The sequence below is a fragment of the Microcebus murinus genome, chromosome 2 (assembly GCF_040939455.1).
Source record: "Microcebus murinus isolate Inina chromosome 2, M.murinus_Inina_mat1.0, whole genome shotgun sequence".
Classification (NCBI taxonomy): Eukaryota; Metazoa; Chordata; class Mammalia; order Primates; family Cheirogaleidae; genus Microcebus; species Microcebus murinus.
In genome coordinates, this window is record NC_134105.1 from 93,242,955 (window position 1) to 93,266,905 (window position 23,951).

A 23,951-nucleotide genomic window follows, 5' to 3' on the forward strand; every position below is an offset into this window, starting at 1 on the left:
ACAATGCTCTGCTGTAAGAATAGGGCTCTGTTTCAGAATTATAGAACAGTTCTTAATAATTGTGAAAGACTGATACACTACTAGTTTTGGATTCTTAATAATTGTGAAAGACTAATACAGTACTAGTTTTGGAATTTTATTTCAGGTTAATCAAAGATTTTGTTTATATATATTCATTTTGGAAAATGTGTTCATAACCATTTGTTTAAATATGCTTATGGTCTAAATAGTTTTCTATTGTTGGAAAGGCTCTAAGTTTTTACAACAGTGACCACATATTAAAAAGTGGAGCGTTGCTTCATTCCTGGTCCATTTCTAAGTACAAATAATGCTTAACTGTTTAACTCAGTTTACCAAAGTACAACAGGTATTTGAGCTTTGATATTACTGACTTCTTCTACCTCTTGGATAGCTATCTGAGAAGTTAAATAGTTGGGTGAAATCAATACCCACTTATGTGGTCTGAATAGAAGAAATGCCAAAAGATCCTTCTTGTCCTCAATCATTTCCCCTACAATTTTGCAGAGGCTGTGAAATCTTATCTGTGGGCACCACTTTATAAATTACTGTCAACATTTGCTTTAAAAATTCGGTATCATAACTCTCTGGTTCTCTCCTCAATTCCATCCTAAGTCAGACTGGGATCTATAAATGCTAAATTCAACCAAGTATGAAGGACTAGTTGTTCTGGAAGGGGAGGGGCAGACTTAGGTCAGGACACAGCCAGGAGAAGGATTTCAAGCTTCTGGCTGACAGGACTCAATGCCAGTGTGTGGCCAGGGAGACATCTGATGGACATTTAATTAACTGATCACACTGTGCAACTCTTACCTTATAAAGAAAAGAATAAAAACAAAAAAGAATTAAAGGAAACTCTGGGGTTGCTGATTTGAGACACCCCATGAGGCACTTTCCCTTTGCCATGGTTGTAAGGCTGGACGCAGCCCTGACCCACCCTCCTGTGCTCTGAAGGGGCTCCTTGGAAAGAGACTTCTTCTGTCCCAGCCTGCTGATGGTATGAGTCAGGGGAGACTGCTCCCAGGAGGCTCGTTTGTTAGGACTGTAGGATTATTAGGAGGGTCTATTTGATGCTTCCATTATGCAGAACGTTTTCAAACCTCCTGCCTCAGGGTTGTCTTTGGGGGAGCTGCAGAACTGCAACCAGGCTAACCCCAGAGCAGGTGGGAAGGGCCTGAGGGATGTCCCTGGATTTGGAGGTCCTCAGCATAGTATTTCCAGCCACTGTCGCACTTCTCTGTCGTCTAAATACAGGAAAGGGGAAAGGTGCTTGTATGTCCCCTGAGAACTGCCAATTCACTGATTTCCTCACAATTCCCAAAGCCCCTGCCTTCAGGCCATGAATTAATCTAGTAGAGGGCTGAAGAGAGTGCTCCCTTATCACTAGCTATTACAGCCCATGCCCTGGATAATGGAAATCACCTCTGAACTGGCCTCCCTGACTCCAATCTTGCCTCCCTCTAACCTTTCCTCTATCCTTCACCACAGGTCCTTCTGACCCTCGGCAGCCCCCTCTCTCTATAAGGACGAAGCCCAGCCTCTCAAAAGGGCACACAAAGACCTCAATGATGGGGACCCAATGCCCTCTCCATTTCCATCTCTTGCTAACCCTACTATACCCACCTGCTGCTATCAATTCTTCCTGCACATTCTTCTTCTGCATCTTAGAAGTACCGAGCTTCACACCTTCTCATATATGCTATTCCCTCTACCTGGATTCTGGGTTTGGGAACATTCACATTATACAAAGGGCTGGCATTTATTGAGTGCTATATGTTCCAGACACTTTTTATGTATTAATTCATAATGTGTAATATGCAGTATCCCATTTCATCTTCACAACCATCTTATGAGGTTAGTATATTAAATTCCCCATTTTACAGATGAGGAAACTGAGGCATAGAGAAATTAAGAAAGTTTCTTATTATCCCAGGGCTTGTAAGTAGTGGAGCCAGATTTGAATCTAGACTGATGCCAGAGCTCACTCTGTTAATCACTATGCTATGCTGACTCTTCAAATCCTAGGTGAGATAGATTAACCTGACATTATGTTATTTTGAATTTGCAACAGTAGAAAGAGCCCAAGAATTGAAAATCACTTACAGAGGTTAAGATTGGTGGCCTTAAAATGGGAAGTTACCACAATGATAAACTCAAAGTCATAATTAGGTAAAAGCTGAAATTTGTACTATATTTTAGAGGTCTAAGTATTGATGTATTAAAATTTAATTAGCTTTATTTTCAGAAGATGTACATGAACAAAGATCTTTGTTCTTTATGAGAATTCTCTCCTAAGATACTGCTCTATCACACTTGAACAGAAATAAGATGCAACAGTTCAAGGATTCTTAGGGGGCAAAAAATGTAAGTTCTGGAACTTTCTCACCGTGAGGCCGGCAATTCCAATACCAACAATTCCAATGAGCTGGAGCTTAACACTGATTATGGCGTCAATTTCATCAATGCAATTCTGTTTTGGGAAAAAGAAAGTCAAGAATAAAAACTGAATGTATGTGTGAATCATTACCCTCATCCATTCTTTTCCATCACTACAGATCATCCTGTGAGATTTCATCCATGTCCGCTTCTATTCATATTTAAGCCATTACTCTTGGATAACATCATCCTGACAACCTTAAGGCAAAAATGTAGTTTGGGGAAAAAGAATGCAACCCTCTCCCTTTGGTGGGATTTTCCTGTTTAGGTCAATAGCTGCTTCAGGGCCCTGAAATCTGGCTGGAGGAAGCTATTTCTCTGGTATCTGAGGCATTAAAGCATTTGGGGCCTGTTTCTACATACAGTGCAGAAAAATAATTAAAATATCCCTAAAATAATAACCTCTTGTTTTTGTATTGTCATTTACAGTTTAAAAGACTTTCTATGTACTTGATCCAATTACTATGCAAGGTAGTCATTACCTATCAAGAAACTAAAATGCCTGTACAGGTTCAAATTAAATAAAGGAAAGCCAGTGCTTAAGGAAACCAAGTCTTAGGAGCTAGAGGACCATTCTTTTCTCTGGTGACTGGGCTTGGCTGGGCTAGGTGGGTCCCTATCCTTTTATTTGTGCCCATTAGAGACCCGTGCACAGTGGGTTCAAAGGACTTTCATGGGTAGAGGAAAATGGGACAGGGAGCAGAATAGATCACCTGTAACCATTATTAGTTTCTCGAGCTTCAATAGCTATTCAGAGTCCTCTTAAGTAGAGGGATGCTCTCAATCCAACGCATCCTCCGGCTGCTCAGATCCTTTCACTGATCACTAGTCAGCTCCCTCTGAAACCCACATAAGCTACATGAAACCCTCACCACTCTCCTCTTTCTCGATCATACTTCATTCATTCATCATTCATGTATTCAACAAACATTTCTTGAGCATCTACCTGGCACCAATCGCTGGAAGGCGGTGGTGGATACAGAGATAATGGGACATAGTTTCTTCTGCTCTCAGGGAGCTCACAGTTTAGAGAGGGACACAGACCCAGAGGAAATAACTATAGTGCGTTCTGGTAAAAGTTTGAAAACCACTGCTCTAGGCAGTGGCCCCTTTACTTCCTGGAGAAAGCAGGAGTCAATCTATAGCAATTCTCCCAACTTTCCTCTTCTTCTCCTACACACTTTGATGCCCCTCCCTTCAGTGCCAGGCTCTGTCGCCGGCAGCGGACACATGCAGGGAACAAGCAGCACCACCCTTAACTCCTTTTTCTCTCATCAGAACCAAAGAGGTGCCCATGTCTGTTGCAAGTCAATCCTCATCCTGCTCTGGGGCTTATGCCCTCTCTGCTTCTTGGGAGGCCCGTGCCACCAGTTACCTTCTGTCCTTCCTCTACGTTCAGCCTCTCCTTCTCTGCTGACATTCTCACTCATCATACAGCACCTGCTGGAGTTCTTTGATCTAAACAGATGAGCCCTCACAACACCGTCCTCCTCTAGCTCTGCCCACAGGCCCTTCCCTTCATTGCCAGCTTCTCTTTGTGAAAAACAAACGAACAGAGCGTGGATTGGCTTTACTCAGTCCCCAAAGGAATATGTGCTTATTGTAGAAATTTGGAAGAGAGATGTGTAAAAAAGAGAAACATCTGTACTCCTACCACTTGAGAGAACAACCAACATTGTTGGCGATTCTTGCACACACAAACATACCCACATACTTAGTTCATTCTTTATCTTGAACTGTGCTTTTTAACTTAATATTACAACTTCAAAAATGTCTTATTTCACTAAAAATTCTTTGAAACCATGATTCTTGATCGCTGTAAAACATTTCATCATAGGAATGTACCATAATTTAATTAAACAATCCTCTACTGTCACATATTAAGGATCTATCCAACGTTTTGTTCTTATGAATAATACTGCAATGATTACAGTTGCACAAAAATCTCTGCCTACCTTTCTGATTCCTTTTCCTTAGAATAAACTCCAAGAAGTGGAATTTCTAAATTGAAAGGCATGAACAAGCCGGGTGTGGTGGCTCACGCCTGTAATCCTAGCACTCTGGGAGGCCAAGGCAGGCAGATCGCTCAAGGTCAGGAGTTCAAAACCAGCCTGAGCAAGAGCGAGACCCTGTCTCTACTATAAATAGAAAGAAATTAATTGGCCTACTAAAAATATATAGAAACAAATTGCTGGGCATGGTGGCGCATGCCTGTAGTCCCAGCTACTTGGGAGGCTGAGGCAGCAGGATTGCTTGAGCCCAGGAGTTTGAGGTTGCTGTGAGCTAAGCTGACACCACGGCACTCACTCTAGCCTGGGCAAAAAAGTGAGACTCTGTCTCAAAAAAAAAAAAAAAATGAACATACTTACCTCTCCAGTCTTACATAGTCATACTGGCCTCTAAAACTATTGTGTCAATTTCTCTAAAAAGCTCATTTTACAGCATTCTTGCCAAAACTATATTATTATTAAGGGAAAAAAACATGGCCAATTTCATCGGTTAAACAACAGCATCTTTTCATTTTAATGAGCTATTTAATTTTTAAGAATACTTTTAAGTGCCCACATTTTTTATGTGTTTAATGATATTGTGGATGTCATCTTTTATGAACTCTTTTTTTTGTGTGTCGTTGGTTCAAAGTCAAACTACTTGAAAGGGTGCCATCTCTCTTCATGTCTCACTTCCTGCAGCCTGGGCTCTGTCCCTACTTGGCCCCTCACACCAAGTCACCAGTTACTTCCTTAAAGACAAATTCTATCAGCTTTTCAACAGTTATCTTGGTGGACCTTCTTGGTCCCCACACAAACTGTCACATTTCTGCCTCTCTGCCGCTGCTTGCACTGTTCCCTGTGCAGGCAGGCTTCCCCCTCCCACGCCCAGTGCTGGCATATTCCTTCTCATTTTTAAAGATTTAGCTGAGACATCATTACCTCTAGTCAGCCTTCCTCTGGGTCCCAGCCTCAGGCCTCTCCTCTGTGCCTTCTTCTATTACCCCACTGTATCTATTTCTGTGTCCACCTCTCTTGTTAGACTACAAGTTCCTTGTGGGCAGGGACTTTTTCTCATTCACCTGTGTGTCTACCGAGCCCCACATAAGGTAGGTAGTCGGTCAATACTGAACCAAGCTCAATGGCAGCCCTGGCCCTGGCAACCGTTCCCTCCTCCTCACCTGGCCTGGTTGCCCTTTCCAGTTTCCTTCTTTGGCAACTCTTCTTCTGCCCACCCTTAAATGTTGCTGTTCCCCAGGGTTCTATCCTCATCCTTCGTTTCTTCCAAATCTAATGGGTCAAATCCAAATCTATAGCTTTAAGATTCCCATAAAGTACTGACACTCAACCCCCCCCTCCTGAGCCACAAACCAGACTTTCCAACTGCCTACTGGATATTTCCACTTGGAAGTTCCACTGGCTCCTCAAAATCACCACGTTAAGCACTAAACTCATTTTTTCCCCATAATTGGCTCCTTCTCCTCCATTCCTTACCTCAATAAAATGACACCGTCATCTATGTAGATGGTGGGGTCAGAAACCTGGCAGTGATTCTTCCCTCTTTTCTGATCGCTAACTGTCCACTGGTCCTGTAGATTTTACTTTCTAAATGGCCTCCTCCTGTCACTTCCTGCTGCTCAGCCTGGCTCGTACCAGTTAACGACTCTTGGCTGACGATGAGGGTGGCAGCCTTCCCACACCAGTGTCCTCCACTCCTCGTCATTCATCTTCCATCAGTCCCCAACACTGTCACTACAGCAAAGTCAGCGGAATGCAAATCCCATGCCAGATCCTACCTTCAAGGGCTTCCGAGGCCAGCAGCACAGAGGCTAGACTTTTGGTTTCACAAGAGTATCCAAGGCCCTGTAAGAATGCTCCCTCCTCGTGGCAGTACTCGCTCATCTCCCACAGGTGCCTAGGGCTTCCGGCCACTGGCACTTACCTGGAAACAACTACCTTCTCTTGCCTGCATGCTTCTGCCCTATTCCCTCTGCCTGGAACATCCCACTCTCTTTTGTTTGCTTACTGAATTCTTATTCATCCTTCAAAATTCATCCTAAGAATTACACCTGGGCGGCCTCCCGTGAATAATGGAATCCTGTGCCCCAGGTGAGTCTACGGTGCTCCCTGTGGGGCTGCCCTGACTGTGCCGTGTGGCGTTAGCGGCTCCCCTGCACGTCTGCCAGCCAACGTGAGCACTTTGAGGGCGGTACCGTGTCTTGCTCGTTGCATCCGGGCAGAGGACCCAATAAGTGTTCAATGGGCGATTCAGGACACAGCTGGAGCTAAAATCTCACCCATCTCTTCACAGCTGAGGGCCTCAAAGCAACTACATCCTTGTCTCCACAATCCCACAGTTTCCTCTTTCATTCCCACGCATTGTATTTGTGCTTTCCCCAGTTATTTCACCGGAGCTGTGCGACAAAAGTCACCAGTAATCTTCTAAGCAACAAATCCAACAAATGATTTCCAGTCTTCATTTGCCTGCCCTCTTCCCAGCATTTACTGTGTGGACAAACCATCTCTTCCCTCGGCTTCCTGGACGCCTCCGTCTTTGGACCTGCCTGACCCTCTGACTCCTCCTTCACAGCCTCCCCTTCTCACTCCTCCTCCTCAGCCTATCCCTTATGTGACAGTGCCCATGCTCCTCATTCTACTCCCTCTCCCTGGGTGTTCTCACTCACTCCTATGGCTTCAGCCACCCCTAACATGCTAAGAGGCCCACACCTGTGTCTTCATCGCAGTCTCCTCGTAAGTCCCGCAGGCACCTGGGGTACAAACTTGACCAAAATGGAAATTGTCATCTGCCTCCTTTCCCTGTATTCACCTCTCCTGGTGAGTGGAGCCTCTCCCCATCCAGTCACCCAAGCAGAATCTGGACATCTTAGCCTCCTTCCTTTTACTCACCACTTACACCCAGTAAGTCACCCGGTCCTGTTGATTTTACCTCCTGAGCATGTCTTGAATCTGTTGCTTTCTCTCCATCCCTACTGTTTGTGACTTGCTGTGGCCACTCTCTTACCAGGGTGACCACAAGGTGGTCTCCCTTCATTAATCTCCAGCCTTCCAGTCTACCCTTCACCCAGCAGCCCGAGCATTCTTCCTACAATGCAAAACTGATTACGTTCCTTCCCACTGAACACAATGGCTTCCTCAGACCTCCAGGTGTGAAATCAGGCCTTTGCCTGCCTCCCCCACAGCGTTGCTCACCATCCCCTCGGGGCGCCCTGTTCCCCTGCAGCCGAGGAGTGTCACACCACCAAGCCTCTGCTCCTGCTGCTTTCTGGGCCTGGGATGCCCTTCCTCTGCCAAAACTCAGCTCGAGGATCTCCTCCTCTATGAAACTTTCCTCACTCTACTGTGTTTCCGGGGTGCCCTGTCCAGGCTTCTCACACATCGCTATTGCCCTGGTTAGACTGCAAGGCCGCTGAGGGCAGGGACCGGGCCTTTCTCATTTTAGAGTTCCTAGAAACCGGCATAGTGCCTGACGCGCGGCACTGCATAAAGGAGACATCAGTGCTGTGACTTGCATGGAGAGGTGTGGGGCAACCTCCTCAGGGCCACACCTCCGGCCCTGGTGAGCCTAGTTAATGCCATAAGCATGTAGCAGCATTACTGCCAGGTCAGCACACCGTCATCCCTGGGTACCAAGGGAGTGGGACTCAGCATTGCTTCTCACCTATTTTACATGGAATAAAGCTGAGGCACAGAGGCCATTGGCAGAGGCCCTCCTAGAACCCCTCAGAGGTAGGACCTGAGCCTCCTGCCTCCACCCCGAAGGCAAAACCCACCTCACACTACAGGTAAGGAAGGAACCTTGGTAGAAGCTTACCTTGTGTCCTAGAAGCTCCTTGGGGCACGTGGGTTGGACCTGTTTGGAGCTTTCTTTTCCACAGCACTGAAACTAGAGAGTCAGAGAAGAGACTTTAGGACACGGGAGGGAGAAGCAGCAGCTGCAAGCCTGGGCATCCCGCTAAGGACTGGGGTGCCCAGGCCGCAAAGCAGTGACAAGGCCCAGTCACTGCCACCCTGACTGCCATTTCTGGAACGAGAATGAAGAATCACATGATCATGCTAGCAAAACAGGAAAACGACTTCTCTAAAGCCGTCTGAGTTTTATGATGGGAAGTGACTCAAGGCAACCCAAACAAGGCAAGAAGCTAATTGACGGTGTCTGTGCAAATTGCTGCCATTTAGACAGGAGTTGGGGCTTTTGGGTTCCTTCTTTCAGACCGGGAGTTATTTAACTTGCAGTGGAGCTAAAATTTTATGAGCTTCAGCAAGGGCTCATTAACTGGGGACAGTGTGGGAAGCAGAGAAGTGGCTACATTGAACTCCAGGGCTGACAGGCCAGGCTTGAGGACTGGCCAGCAAACAGGTGTCCTGCTTTAGGGCTGGCCACTTACACAAAGGAACCTGTGAGCTGCTGGATGTCCTTGGGGCAGCAGAGGCCAAACCACACAAACAGGGGACACTTTCCAAGAGTCTTGCCACAGACAAGAACCAGGTGCCTGAAAACACTTGGCCCGGGAGTGTGTAGCTACTTCTCCGCATCACAGCGTTGGAAAGATCAGAATGACTCTGGCCTGGCCCGTCTCTTCTATGAAAAGCCTTTCTTGATTAACTGTATGTTGCTCTGAGCATGCCACTGACAGCACAGTGCCACAGAAGGTTCCAGAAGGGAATGCAGCTATCTCTTCATTTTATATAATAAATGAGGGGGCTGAGTGGGTCTCGGGGAGGCCAAGTACCTTGCTCAAGGTCACACAGCTGTTAAGTGGTGGAACTGCAGCTAGAAATTGGCATTTCTGACTTAAAGATCACGCTTGTGTCTGTTATACCACAATGCTGCCCTTTGAAAGAGCCTGATATTTATCTGGGCTGCTTTCTCTGTGTTCTCATTCACGCTCTTTTGTGTCTTTCAGGAACATATCTTGACTTCCTCTTGTGAACTTTGTGTGGTGGGCCTCTTTGTCTTCTAGGGTTCTGCACGTAATGCAAATTGTGGTTCTCTAAGGGCTAAAATAGGATGCTGCCCCTTGGCGTTACTGAATTTCTAATTTTTAATCCAGGTGATTAGATAGAATTGGTTACACATAATCTTCAGAAGATGCGATTTCAAGGGAGAAGTAAAGTTACTTACTGTCGAGTGGAAGGTAATGAGAGTTCCATTTCCCTTCTCTTTGTCTTTCAGATAATCATTATAAGCCTCTTCGTACATGGTCTGGACATGTCGTATAGCCTGAAACAATGCCAGGACAATTGAGGGAACAGTGAGTGGGACATTTCAAACACTCTCCTTTCATCAAGGAAAACCCCCTCTTCCACACCCTTCAAAAATGCTGCCTTTCCATATCTCTGACTGTATTTTAAGATCATTCTACATATATGGGATGGATTACAGATTCTAGAGTTCCTAAGATGCTTTTGAGGATGGGAGGATAGACTAACCAAGAATAGTCTTGAAGGACTAGAAAGATTCCTTAGGAGTGGAGGTTCCCAAACCTGACTGGGCTGCAGCAGCAACTGGCCCCAGATTCCTGAGCTCCACGCAGGTGGCTCTGCTGCACAGCCAGGGCTAGGACCTCCACAATCTTGCTGCCCCACTGGTTAAAAGGACTCAAGTCTTTTTATAACATGGTTTAAAAGGTATTCATCACTAAGGAAAACTTTCTACATTCAAATATAATATAAAGCTTAGAGAATGCTTTTTCTAGTATAAAGATACGTGACCCCAAATCCATAGAAATCTCAAACAATCCTCAGATACAATTCCACTTCCATATGTAGCTGAATTTAAACTAACCTATAAATACATCCAGCTATTTTTTAAAAAAATTCCAAAGGTGATATTCACTTATTCTACCTGTTTACCATTTATTTTAGTCTAAAATAAGTTCATAAACACAACATTGATGGCATATGAACTAATCTGAAATATAGGAAACTTACGGTTCCATTTTTTCCTTCTTTTCCGTTCCATTCCTGTCTATCCCACAGGTAGGTTTTATCCTTCTAAGAAGATCACTTCCTCTGTGGCTCCTCCTGATAACCTATTCTGGACACCTAGAGTTGGGCAGCGACTCTAAACTGGCTTCACCAGCCTACAGCAGGTCAGAGTCTGTAATCTACCCCTACCCCATTTTAAACTGCGGTTAATCTTAGCTCTTTTTTAAAAAAATCATAGACCACTTTATAAATCTAATGAAAACTATAAACTATCTCTTCAGAAAAACTGTGTGTTTGTATAAGCATATACATTTATACACACATATGCTCAGTTCTGTACATATCTAGGTTAAAAAAAGTTCTGCCTAAACTATAATGTTGGGGGCTGTTTAGTTTCTTAATAACATTGTGGGTATTCATATTCTCAGATTGTTTGCCATAAAGAGAACACTTTATAAAAAATACATTGTAAGTAATTTTTACTTACTACACCCTTGCCTATAAAAGCAAATACTCCAGTGGTTACTTCAGCAGCAAATATCACCAGTAGGCAGGTGAAAAACTGTAGAGGAGAGAAAATACTAATTTCAGTAATTTAATACCTTTTCAATGTATTTAGCCCCTTTGATTCTAGTTCCACTGGAAAAGCATTAGGCAAGGTTATTAGTTTGAACTGATCCAGCAGGAAGCATTTGTCCCTTAGTTTCTTTTATGTAATGGTTGTATGACTACATGGTGATACAATCATTTATGTAATGGTTGTATCATGTAGTTTGTATCATGTAGTTCTTTTATGTAATGGTTGTATCATGTAGTTTGTTTGTTTCTTCACTCAGCAATTGTTTATTGAGCATCTATCCTACCCTAGGTACTGTCTTTGGTGCTGGGTATACAGTGATGAGCAAGATAAGATCCCAATGTCTCTGCTGTCATGGATCTTATATTGGATAGAGGAAGATATGATAAATGAGTAAAGGAATAAAAAGGTGAGTAAGATAATTTCAGACAGTCATATAGAACTCCCACCACCTGGAATAGTGTCGGGCACCTATGTGCTCAATAAATGCTTGATGAAGCCAGGCACAGTGGCTCAGGCCTGTAATCCCAGAACTTTGGGAGGCTGAACTGGGAGGATTGCTTGAGGTCAGGAGTTTGAGACCAAGCTGGGTGACATCGTGAGACCTCCATCTCTATAGAAATAAACAAATTAGCCAGGCATGGTGGTGCATGCCTATAGTCCCAGCTACTTGGATGGCTGAGGTGGGAGGATCTCTTGAGGTGGAGAGTTCAAGGCTGCAGTGAGCTGTGATGATGCCATTGTACTCTAGCCTGGGCAACAGAGTCAGACCCTGTCTCTAAAAACAAACAAACAAACAAAACTTCATGAAAAAAACGGTCTATAAAGATATAAAAGAAGATCAGGAGATAGAGTCACTGACGGGGCCTGGGCTTGGGGAAGGGTGTGATGTGAGACTTCGTGGTCTGGAAAGCTTCTCTGAGGAGGTGAGAGTGGAGTGGGGGTGTCCATCTGGACAGATTTCTGTTCCACTCTGCTGTGCTTGCTCTGATCAAACTAGGGTCAGTGATACACAAGCCAGAGACGCTCAGTGACAGGGGAAAGAAAGAAAGAATGGCTGGCTAAAGAAACAAGCGAGAAACTTCACATAGTGAGGGATCAGAAGCAGTGACCAGAGTTAAAAAATCCAAAGATTACAATGAGTAAAGAGAAATGAGAGGTTGCCTAATAAAATTGCTGTTTCTGACTCCCCACGGAGAGATACAAACACTTTCTTTCCTTCTGCTCCTCTTCTCCCATTGCCTTGTTTCTCCCAGGCTACACTGGCATTGTATGTATAGCAGTTAATTAAAATTATTTGTTTTTTTAAAAACAGATGTTGCTTGTCAAAAAAAGACAGAAGAGGGATATTAGGTTAAGTTATTTGTCTCAAACAGAAATGCTTTGCTTGTAGATAACAGCACTTCCCTGGCTATAGGAATCTTTTAGCCGCCTCACCCACTGAAATATCATTTTAAAAGAACAATCATAATCACCCCTTACAATGACTAAGGACTTTTCCTCTCAAAAATATCTTTATACCTCATTTTTTTCACACTTTTCATATGAGACAGGGACAAAGATAATATTGTTCTTATGCAAGAGATGGAGAAACCAAGATTCAGGGAGCGTGGGCCAAGGGCTCCCAAGACTCCAGGGAGGAGCCAGGGCTGGGGCCAGATGTCCAACTCCCGCCCCCTCCCCACCCCCCACCGTGTACCCGATGCCCCACTTACTGATCCCAGCACACATTGCGACTCCCGCATGGCTCCGCAGCACCCGAAGAACCCCACGGCCATCATCAGGGCCCCGGCTCCAACCAGAATGTAGAGCCCTGTGGGGAAGAGGTCAGAGGAGACCACTGAGAGCCCACTGAGAAAAGTGCCTGGTGCTTGGCCCCCAGCACTGCCTCCTCCACCACCGAGCAGGCTCAAGAGTTTGGCATTGCAGAGCTCTCTCATGGTGCCATAATTTCCTCCATGGTTTAGAGAGAGGATCTGGAACCCTAAAGGTTAAGAGACTTGCTCAAGATCATAGAGCTGGTGTTGGGCAGAGCTTGGACAAAAATACTCGTGGGCCTCAAAAGCTGGCTCATCAGCGACTCTATCCTGCCTCTCCGGCAATAGTGGCAGCCTGAATATGGGTGGAGATGTCACATACTCCTTAAGTCAAGCCTCAAGAACAATTGTTCTGGCAGAGAAGAAAAGGGCAGAAACCAGAAATGCTCTGGTACTGAGAGAAGGAAAGCCAAGCCTTTTCTTATTTCCGGCTCTGATCCTGAGATAAGTCAGCACACAATACGGATAACGCCAATAGGCTGTATTTCATGTTTTGCATTTCACTCACATGAGTCACCTGGAAACCACTCCCATTCACAGAGGGAGGGTGGGGGGCTGGTGTCCTGCCTCTGTGGGGAACCCCTGAGCCTGGCATTCAGGCCACTTCCTGGGGCTCCTCTGGGTAGCTGACGGTGGTTTGTGGGCAGATCTATCTGTTCTCAGACTAGACGGAGCCGCAGGGAGGCCGCTCTGCTTCCGGAGCCCGCCAGGCCTGCTCCCGGGGTCCCCTTCCGGGAGGGCAAAGCCCTGCTGCTCTGCACCGCTGAAGCAGGTGTTTCTGTCCTGCTGTCCCAGCCCAGCCACTTCCTCCCATTCCCTTTTCTCTAAAGGAATAATTTCACGGGGGAATGGATGTAGGAATGAGGGAAATGATACCATAGTAAAAATAATAGTATTGTTGGCCCCACTGTCTAAACGTCTTAGTGTTTTTAGAAATGTCTTCCTCTGTGTTTCAATGTCTTCAAAGCTGTTTCACTTCTATCTCACTGGCTCCTCAAAACAACCCGGGTAGGTAAGGCAAGTGTTATTCTGTGTTACAAATATGGGGGGAGAGGTAAGGAGGTTGCAGGGTGGGACTTACCTGGCCTGGAGCCCTGACTCCCTCCCCACCCTCCTCTTCCATCAGGCCCTTGAAGCAGGCCGAATGCAGGGGCAGCAGCAAGACCATCTTCAGGTCCCTCCCAGAATGTCTCATGGCGCACCACCGTACTGCTTAAAGTGCCCGTTGTCCCCGTTGCTGCTGCTACAGCTGCTACATAACACAGTGTGCAGATTCTACATGGAGCCGCAGCCCGGGGGCCAGTCCTCGCTAAGGCCTTAGCCATCTCACACTCCAGCCACTTGGGATTCACATGATCTGACCATGCCCTGCTCACTTCTGCCTTGTGCCTTTGCAGGTTCTCAAATTTGTCTCTCTGGAGTTTTCAGGTCCACAAACAACCTTTATTCATCCTGTCTAGAACATGCCCATCACAAGGCAGAGTTCCCAATCAGTGTGTGTTGGGCGAGTGGATAAAGAGAGGAAATCAAACTGGTTCTGGACTGGCGGCTCTCATCGCCCATCTTTGCTGAGAGATCTATGCAGGGAGACATCTCAGCAAACACCCTGAAGCCACCACAGGGCTGGCTCTCCAGGGTCAAGCAGATGAGGATGGTGGCTTCACACCCGAGAAAGTGTGGACTACAGGAAAAGGGGTGATCCCGAAGAGACCAGGGCTCAGTGGACAGGGGTTTGAAGAGTTGCTCCCCACTGTGAACAAGACTGCTTGGTCCCTTGCCCTTCAGAAATAATGAGCTTTCCAAGAAAATTTGCTTATTCGAACACTATTCCGTTCCTAGGCTATCAGAATCCCAGTGCTCACGGCAAATACAACCCGAACTGCCCTAACGGTGTCCACTGCTGAGGCTCTTCCCAGCACATCTGTTTTGTACGCGTGGGCCACGTGACTCAGCCCAACTCCAAATCGGCACTGCTGGCTGGAGATGAAGGGAAAATCAGAAGAAATTCTACAAGTGGTAAAATTCCTTGGGCCTGCTGAATCCAGCTCCAAATCTGGTTGCCTTGCTCTGCACACCATGAGGCCACCTGTGGCTTCTAAGGGTCCCTTATCCTTTCATGGTCTGTCCCTCAAAACACAGCTACCGAGGGAATAAATTAGTTTTCAGCTACATTTTAATTCCAGCAAGGTTTCTGTAGAGCCCTGGCCTTCCCACAGCAGCATGTGTGACAAAGGCATGACCTATTTCCGAAATCCCTCGTGCTTTCCAAGCCCTATTTCCCTTGATTTGAAAAAGAGAAACACTTTGAAATTGCATTTTTATCATTGATAGCTGGGCTTTGGGAAGCCAATGATATCTAGTGACATGCTACCAACAAAAGCTTTCCCTGAGACACTTTCTTTTTTTAATTTTAACTTATTTTTATTTTTATAGTTTTATTTTCTATTATATTTATATTGCTTTTTGTATATTGTATTTTATATTTTCTATATAATAGTTGTACATGTTTGGGGGGTACATGTGATATTTTGATACATGTATACAATGTGTAACAATCAAATCAGGATAATTGGGATATTAATAATCACCTGAAGCATTTATCATTTCTTTTCTTTCTTTTTTTTTTTCTTAGGGACAGGGTCTTGCTGGAGTGCAGTGGTGTGACCATAGCTCACCACAGCCTCAAACTCCTGGGTTCAAGTGATCCTCCTGCCTCAGCCTCCCTAGTAGCTGGGACTACAGGCCCACACCACCACAGTTGGCTAATTTTTAATTACAAATTTCTTTTTCTTGCTATGTTGCCCAGGCTAGTCTCAAATTCCTGCCTCAAGTGATCCTTCCACCTTGGCCTCCCAAAGTACTGGGATTACAGGCTCCAGCCGCCACTCCCAGCCCATTTATGTTTTCTTTGTGTTGGGAACAATACAATTATTTTCTTCTAGCTATTTTGAAATATATAACAAATTGTTCATTATAATTTCCCTACTGTACTATCAAATACTAGAACTTAATCCTTTTATCTAACCATGTTTTTGTACTCATTACCCAACCTCTTTTAATCTCCTTCACCCTTTTATTTCCCAGCCTCTGGTCACCACAACTCTATTCTTTACCCTCGTGAGATCAGGATTTTAGCTCCCAATAAGAGTGAGAACATGCAATATTTGTCTTTCTGTGCCTGGTTTATTTCACTTAACAGAATTACCTCCAGTTCCATTCACGTTGCTATAACTGACAGAATTTCATTCTTTTTTATGGCTGAATAGTATTCCATTGTGTATGTGTACCACATTTTCTGTATCCATTCATCCATTGATGGATACTTAGGTTGATTCCATATTGTGGCTATTGTGAATAGTGCTGCAAAAAACATGGGAGTGCAGGTATCTTTTCAATATACTGAATTCCCCTCTTTTTGATATATACCTGGCAGTGGGATTGTCGGGTCACATGGTAGTTCTATTTTCAGTTTTTTGAGGAACCTCCACACTGTTTTCCATAATGGCTATACTATTTTGCATTCCCAATGAACAGTGTGCAAGCATTACCCTTTCTCCATATTCTCACCAGCATCTGGGTTTTTTTTTTTTTTTGTCTTTTTGATAATAGGACATTAATTCTAATGTCCCAGATCTTATTTGGGGTGAGACCTTCTTCTCAGACAATTACATCACTTCACTTCCTTCTTAGGTTTCGGATACTTATGTCAAAGCCCATTAGCATGGAAATGAGAAAGGGCCTCCCAAAGGCCTATCAGCATAAATTTATTTTAAAATGGCTCCTCCCTTTTAGGAACTATATAGGGTCATCAATTTCAATGGCTTTTTGGCAGCAGACGGTTTTACATAATGTGCTAATGACCATTTTTCATCTAAAATTTTTTTTATGCCTCTGCATAAAAACTCTCTCTCTTCCAGTTTCCCCTGAATGCACATAATTCTACAAATATCTAGAATATTGGATGGGACTTGGTGCAATGGGAAGGGGGAGGGCTTGAGTTCTTTCTAAATAACAACAGCAGCAGCTATCAGTTATTGAACACCATTCTAATTGTCTAACACGTCTTAGTCATGGAGTCCTTCCACCACCACTTCCTGGCGGGCTCAGCCTGCTCTGGGTGGTGTCTGCACTATGCATTGGACAGACGTCATCTCAAGAGCCTGTAGGCTAAGAAATCTCAGTGTATATACAAATCTCTCATCCTGACTAAATGGCATCTAAGCCACTCCTTTATCTGTCCTTCCCGCACTCTCCTAGGTAGTCATGCCCCTCGCAGGGACCCCTTCCCCATGCCCTCATTACTACGCCACAGGCTGAGTGTCTCTTATCCGAAATGCTTGGGACCACAAGGGTTTCAGATTTCAGATGCATCTTTTTGGATTTTGGAATATTTGTATTAGACCAGCTGAGCATTCCTACTCTGAAAATCCCAAATCCCAAATTCTCCAATAAGCATTTCTTTTGAGTGTCATGTCAGCATTCAAAAAGTTTCAGATTTTGGGTAATTTTGGAATTTGGGTTTTCAGATTAGGGACGCTAAACCTGTAACAACAATAGCCAGTATTTATTGAGGGCTCATCAGACAACTGGTAAGTCCGTATTTTCTCTGAGACACAGATAAATTAAGTACTGTACCTAAGATTGGGTAGCTAGTTGGGACAAAATTGGAATCGAACCGAGGGGGTTAATCCAAAGTACATAACCCCCCTTAACGCCCATCTACACTTTAAGTAGGAACTCAGAACAGTGACTCTCTTAGCTAGAAATCAGTTCATTTTGAAATTTATAAATGGCAGGAGGGTTCTTCCTCTTCCTTGAGAAAAGTGCTTGGGGAATCTAGAATTGACGATTCCTGGGTTTTCCTCTGAACGTGCAGGGCTGGGAGCCAGGGATCCCGGCCTGCCAGCCGTGGCTTTAGGTAAGCCTGCCACTCTTCAGCTCTGTTATCTGCTGTGTGGAGAGGATTATCTGCTCCAGGTCCTTGTGAAAATGCTCTGGAGAGACTGCTCAATAATGTAAGCTGTAGTACCTCTCTGTTGTTCAGCTGCCAAGACTGTCAGGTACAACCGAGAACCAAGAAGTAAAAAAATATTGCCCGAGTGAGTCAGAGGTTTTAAAAAGGCAAGCCAGCCCCTTAACATTCAGGAACGCTTTCCTTACACATCACTTCCAGCCACAACCGAAGCCAGGCGCAGAGACTCCGGATTGGACAGGGAGAGCCAGCTGCAGTCAGGCCACCATCCCCGAGAGCCAAGTGGCGCCTGTGTGTGTGGGCAACCCCTGCACGGAGAAACCGCTAACACCCTCTGCTCACAGACATGACTTCATGCGTCCAGCACAGCCTCTCCAGCTTTCCAGGGGCTGAGGACATCACTCCTAGAAAGAAGACCCCCGGGGTATCTGCCCACCCAAGAGGCGGACGGAGAGGGACGGTAGCGGGACGTCAGATGGGCAGGTTGCTGGAATTTGGAAGATGCAGGGGCTACTCCCAAGAGCGCCCTGCGAGAGGCTGGAGTGGAGACGGTCTAGGAAACTCTGAGGAGCCCAAGCCCTACTGCTGCCAGCTCCACTCCTGCCACGTTGTCCCTTCTCCACCTTAGCAACCAGTGCACACAGAGACCCTGCATGGGCCCATGGCCTCGGCCTGGACCCAGAGGTCCTTGAGAAGAGGCGGCAGGCGACAGTTTGGGTACGTCCCTCCTTGTCCTCGTTTCCCACAGCTGAGTCCTCCTGCCCTGCCCTAGGATCTGTCACCCTCTGGCTTGGAAATCATGTCCGATCTTTATCGCAGGAAGGGAAAGTCACTCCATCACCAAGGAGAGAGGACCAAGGATGCCAGAGAGGAAAGTATCCTCCAAAAGATGGGACCATTTTTCTTATAAAATTTGGCAGTCATCTACCCAGAAGCAGGGAGCTAGACGACGTGTCTTTCTGGAGTCCCCCTCAGAAAGAAGTGTCTAAGCTTGGAGGCCTTATTTCTTTACGCACCACTTGGGGCTTGGTGTGGTGGCTCATGCCTGTAATTCTAGCACTTTGAGAGGCTAAGGTGGGAGGATCACTTGAGGCCAGAACTTTGAGACCAGCATGGGCAAGATAGAGAGACTATCGCCTCTACAAAACAAAACAAAAACAAATTTGCTGGGTGTGGTGGCGTGCACCTGTAGTCCCAGCTACTTGGGAGGTTGAGGCAGGAGGATCACATGGGCCCAGGAGATGGAGGCTGCAGTGAACTATGATGATGCCACTGAATGGTGCCCTGTGACATGGAATGAGATTTTCCAAAAACTGGGACTGCTTCTTTCTTAAGGTCCTATTACCCCACTCTGTATGCTACCCAAGTCCATAAATGGTGTCCTACTGTATTTTTCATCTTATTTTATTGTTAAGGAGCATTTCTTATTTGGAAAATTATTTGTTGAAGAAAAAATATATTAACTTCTACAAACACGTATATTCCTCTTTTTATTTATATTGCAAGAAATATTTGAATTGAAAGAAAGGTCCCTGGCTTTATAAGGACTTCTTGTTGCCACCATCCAGAGAGGTGGGCCAGCAGACCTGGAGGTGAGGCTGAGCCCCAGCAGGAGGAGCTGGGACGCCATGCTGACCGCGGGCCCCAGCCGCCTGCCGTGAGCATCGTCACCACCAGCCCCTCTGGGCAGACTTAGGGGAGACGGGCTGAGGAAGGACTGAGGGCGGGTAAAGCCACATCCCTGCCGCATGCCACCAAGGACAAGCAAGAAGGATCCAGGCCCTGCTCGTGGACTGCTGCTTTCCCTACATGGGGTTCACTTCTTCTTTTTCTCTGTTAGATAAAGGAACCTCCTGCATTCTCAGTCCTTGCAGTTTGAGAGGGCGGACTCACCTCCCACTCTAAGGTAGGCGTGAAGCCCAGGCTTAGCCGGCAAGCAGCCACTGGCGCCCATGTTGCCAGTGAGAGTTAGGCCTGGGGCTTCGGCTGGATCTGCTGGGGTGAAAGAAGCAGGCTCTTCTACTGGACTCCAGAGATGGAGCCTACAGCCACTGGCTCTAGGCCGTTTTACCACACGGAGAGACACCAGCCTAAGAATGGAGCCAGAGGAAAGCGGGGCCAAGCAATGGCTACAGACTAGATCCTGGTCCCACCATTTGGGTCCCTGAGACTAGCACTGACCCTGGACCGGTCAGCTGTATGAGTCAATAAATTTCTTCTTTGCTCTACTCGATCTGAGTTGGTGTTTATGATCTGCAACAGAGAGAGTCCTGGCAGACATGCCTATAAAGATCTGACACAATCACTCACTCCTCATATCTCAGGCAGGGGGCACATTGCTTTGGTTTAGGTTAGAAAACAGAACCAGGGATGTTTGTGGAGAGCTAGTTCAGCCCCCTGCTCAAGCCGGGAATCTCCCCGAATTGATAAAAGCCTAATTCTGATTTTTGCTACATTAGTGGTTAAATAACCAACATAAAGGAGGGCTCGCTTTCATCTGTGGAAGTCAGTCCAACTTTTCTGGTTTACTAAATCATTAAAAAGGTTTTCTTACATTGAGCCCAAAGTTTCACACCTGTGAAACTGCTATCAGCACTTTGTCTCTGGGGCGACACAGACAGAGGCTGCTCCCAGGGACTGGCTTCCACCGAGTTCCGCACAGCTGCCCCTCTCCGAGCAGGAGGCGTCTTGCTTACCCCTCAGCTCGGGTTTCCACCTGAAAACCATGGATTATTACTTGCAGGCTTGACTTCATCACTGCTATCTTCTGCCCTTTTCATTTCTTCTGTCCCTGAGTTTGATTAGTCAGGCTTAATAATGGCTAATAATGTTTCCTTTCTTTCTGCCTCTTTCTTCATAATTCCTACTGCAACCACTGTGGGTTACGCCCTCATTTCTTCAGGCCTGATGATGTCAATGGTCTACCATATATTCTTCTGTCCTATGACTCCTCTTTCATCCCACTGCTGCCAGAATAGTCTCTTTACAATGCAGTGCAGACCAGACCCTGCCCTAAGCCCCAGGCTACCCTTCTATTGCCGACCAAATTAACCTTGATGCTCAGGGCCCTCCACACTGACCCTCCCTCCCTCCCTCCCCAACCTTCCCAACCTTACTCCCCGCCTCACCTGGACCCGGTTCCAGTAGGAGCCCCCTGCACAGTCTGGGCTTGCTGATTGCTGCCCGGTGGACATGCCTGTGCATCCCTGTTCCTCAGCTTCTGCAGTCCCTGCTCTTCTTCCTCTCCACTGATTACAGCCCAGTCTCCAAACCTAACTCAAACCCTTCCTGCCTCACCAGTTTAGAATGACCTCTGATACACCCACTGCAAAAACCACTTGGTTGGCATTTAGGTACGTACTAGTTTTTATTGTAATTTAAACTATTAAGTCTGTGTGGTCTTTTCAAATATGTTGCAAGTTACAGGGGGCCAATTAGAGCGTTCTTATCCTTTTCTGTGCATGACCCCAGAGCCCAGGACTGTAAGTGCTGGCTGACGGATTATATTTAGGTTATATTGATAAATCACCTTTTTTTCTAATATAGAAAAACTGCCCAAAATGGAAAGAGTAGAGGCACTCCTGCTTGAATGCATAACTATGTATACATAAAACCAAATATTTGGTGAAATCCAAAAAACTAAAATAACTGAATTGTTTGGTATTTTGCCATGTTTTGGCTCTAACTAAGGATAGACTCCTCATTGACCTAAGGGCACAAATGCAGTTTTTGCTAGAAAGTTCTAGGATTGTATCTGAGGGAGATGAGATAAATAGGGTTCCAGGGCAAACCCAATAGTACATAAGAGTAGACAGACTGAATGCCACACCCTGAACTCCCACATGCCTGACGTTTAGGAGCAAAAGAATTCCACTGTTTTATTGGGACTGACTTCATGTTAGGACATCAGGTAACTACTGACCTCAGAGTAGGGACAGGAAATAAGGTTCACCCCGAGCATCCATTGTAAATGGCTGGGGAGGGCTGGGTTAAGAAGACTCCCCAAAAAGATGTCCTGAACAATCAGCCATATTCCCCACAGACAAGGAAAAACATGGTAGCTGCCTGCCATATGTTGGCCAACCTAAGAGTCTTGAAAAAGGCTCTTCCTACCTCACTCTATCCAAAACCCACCTGTCCTTCCAAGCCCCATTCAAGCTCCATGCACCCTGAGGCCTGTCCCACCAGCCCCCGGTGCTCTCTCACTTCTTAATTCAGTGGTTATGTCTGGACCACTTGCACGGCATGTACTATGCTTGTCACTGTTGTCTGGTATTGATTACGGAACATTTCTTTTATATACGTCTGTAGCGGCAAGAATCCCAATAAAGTGGGATTAAACCTTTGCTGTGGTTCATCGAGCGAGCACTGGGTTGCAACTATGCTAAAACTGAGTTAGAAACTGTGGGAGTGGTTATGAAATCAGCAGTTCTGCGATATCAGCAATGTGAAGGGAGATGCATTCCTTCCCCCACCCTCCCCTCTGCCTGTTTCTATGCGCCTTCTGGGTGGGCTCGCCGACTCCTGGGGTGGTATAGGACAAGGACGGGCTGAGCTTGTCCTCAGAGCACTCGGGGCCTGCTCTGGGATAGGAGAATGCTTCTGGGCAGACTCTCAGAGCCAGGAGTTCGGCAAGGAAGAATATGCTAAATGTATGTGTTAGTTTTCGGATGGAAGGGTGTGTACCACCTGGAAACCGCGTAGGTAGAAATGGGCATTTCAGTATTGAGTGTGCTGCAGATTCCTCCACTTTTACCCTGTCATAAAACCCCAATCTTGTCCAAGTGTCAGAGGCCCTGGGGGTGGGGGCGCTGGGCCACTCTGGGGCCCAAGTGTGAATATCAATTAGTCAGAGAGCCAGCCCTAATAGTTCTCTTCTTGGCCATGATGGTTTAGGCGTGAATACACAGAGCAATGCTGGCCAATAAACTGCAAGGGGAAATGTGTTGGGAGCCTTTTGAAAAGGTTTTATTCATTCCTGAAAAGGGCCATATGAGGTGAAACTTCCTCTTTTTCTGCTTTGGGTGTTGCTGTGTGAGGGAATGATACTTGGAGCCCCTGCAGTATCTTTTAACCATGAGAGGTGAGGTCTGAGAACATAGTGGGGATGGCAGAGTAGAAAGAGGGAAGGACCTGGGTCCACGAGCCCTGAACTAATTCTAGAAATTCCCCATCTCCAGACTTCTTTTATCATATTGCATCAACTTTGAGATGTATTTTTTTCAACATCTTAACATTTCTGAAATTAGTATGCATCTTTTATGTCATAGTTAAATTGTCAGCTTTTTTTCCTTTCTTAGTGGCATCTAAAATAATTGGGCGTTTTACAAAAAGCTGCATCTAAGATTTCATGAAGTGTGAAATGTCCTTATTGTTGTCCATCTTTAGCAGGTTTTCTGTTACTTTCCTCTAAAACTATCCCAGCTGACATGGCTCTTCCCTCGCAGGAGGGTGTCGTGGAGGAAGAGTGTTTGGAAGGGGAGGCAACACGGCTGTGAGCCAGCCCTTCAGGGAAACGTCCGTGGCCCTGAGCGGGGCTGGACCCTCTCGCTCTCTCCTGGGAGAGACTCTGCTCTTCTTGGGATTTGGAGCGAATCACCTGTGCGGGACCCTCCTTCTCCCCAAGCACAGAGGTTGCCACAAGTAACTGAAGCTTATTCTATGCCTGGTGCGGATCTTAAAACAGCCAGATAGGGGGGGTCACCTATAATGACAATGGTCTTGGGCTTTCTGAAATCCAGAGTCCAGGCCCGCCTAGCTGGAGGATAAGAAAAGGCCACAGGAGAGGGCTAGAAGTGGGTCAACTAAACGCAGTGCAGCGATGCTCAGTCCCTACTAATAGCACAGCCTCAGGTCCCTCTGCACTCCTCGCCCCTTCCCACTGCTGGCCCAGGCAGGGCTACGGCCCCTCCTAGCCTCTTCCCAGGGGCAGCCTTCCTCGCCCTCCTCCTCCCCTCTCTTCTTCCCCATCTCTGCAGTCCCCAGTCATGGAGGGGCTGAGATTGGTACCTTCAAACCTAGAGATGTCTCTCTGCATTTTGAGTTATGTCCCCATCACAGACAATTTAAAATACAAGAGCACAAAGTAAAATCCTGACTCGGCAGAGGCCCCATGTCACCCCAGCTGGACCAGTGAATGACAGCCTTGTGGGGTACCCACTTTACTCAGGGGCAAAAGGGAGTTTTCTGATTCT

General features: G+C 46.1%; 1 protein-coding gene across 2 annotated transcripts in view; it reads right to left on the reverse strand.

The window, feature by feature from the left end:
* The window catches only part of TSPAN2 (tetraspanin 2), a 42,440-nt gene that overhangs the window by 2,613 nt on the left and 15,876 nt on the right, over positions 1–23,951 (reverse strand). The window contains exons 3-7 of one of the 2 annotated variants that reach the window (XM_020282140.2): positions 12,684–12,781; positions 10,879–10,953; positions 9,586–9,684; positions 8,275–8,346; positions 2,405–2,488 (exon numbers count right to left, since the gene is read on the reverse strand). In XM_020282140.2, coding sequence (XP_020137729.1) covers positions 2,405–2,488; positions 8,275–8,346; positions 9,586–9,684; positions 10,879–10,953; positions 12,684–12,781 — 428 coding nt within the window. The remainder of the gene's footprint in view (positions 1–2,404; positions 2,489–8,274; positions 8,347–9,585; positions 9,685–10,878; positions 10,954–12,683; positions 12,782–23,951) is intronic. The other variant, XM_076000003.1, reaches the window with a different exon arrangement.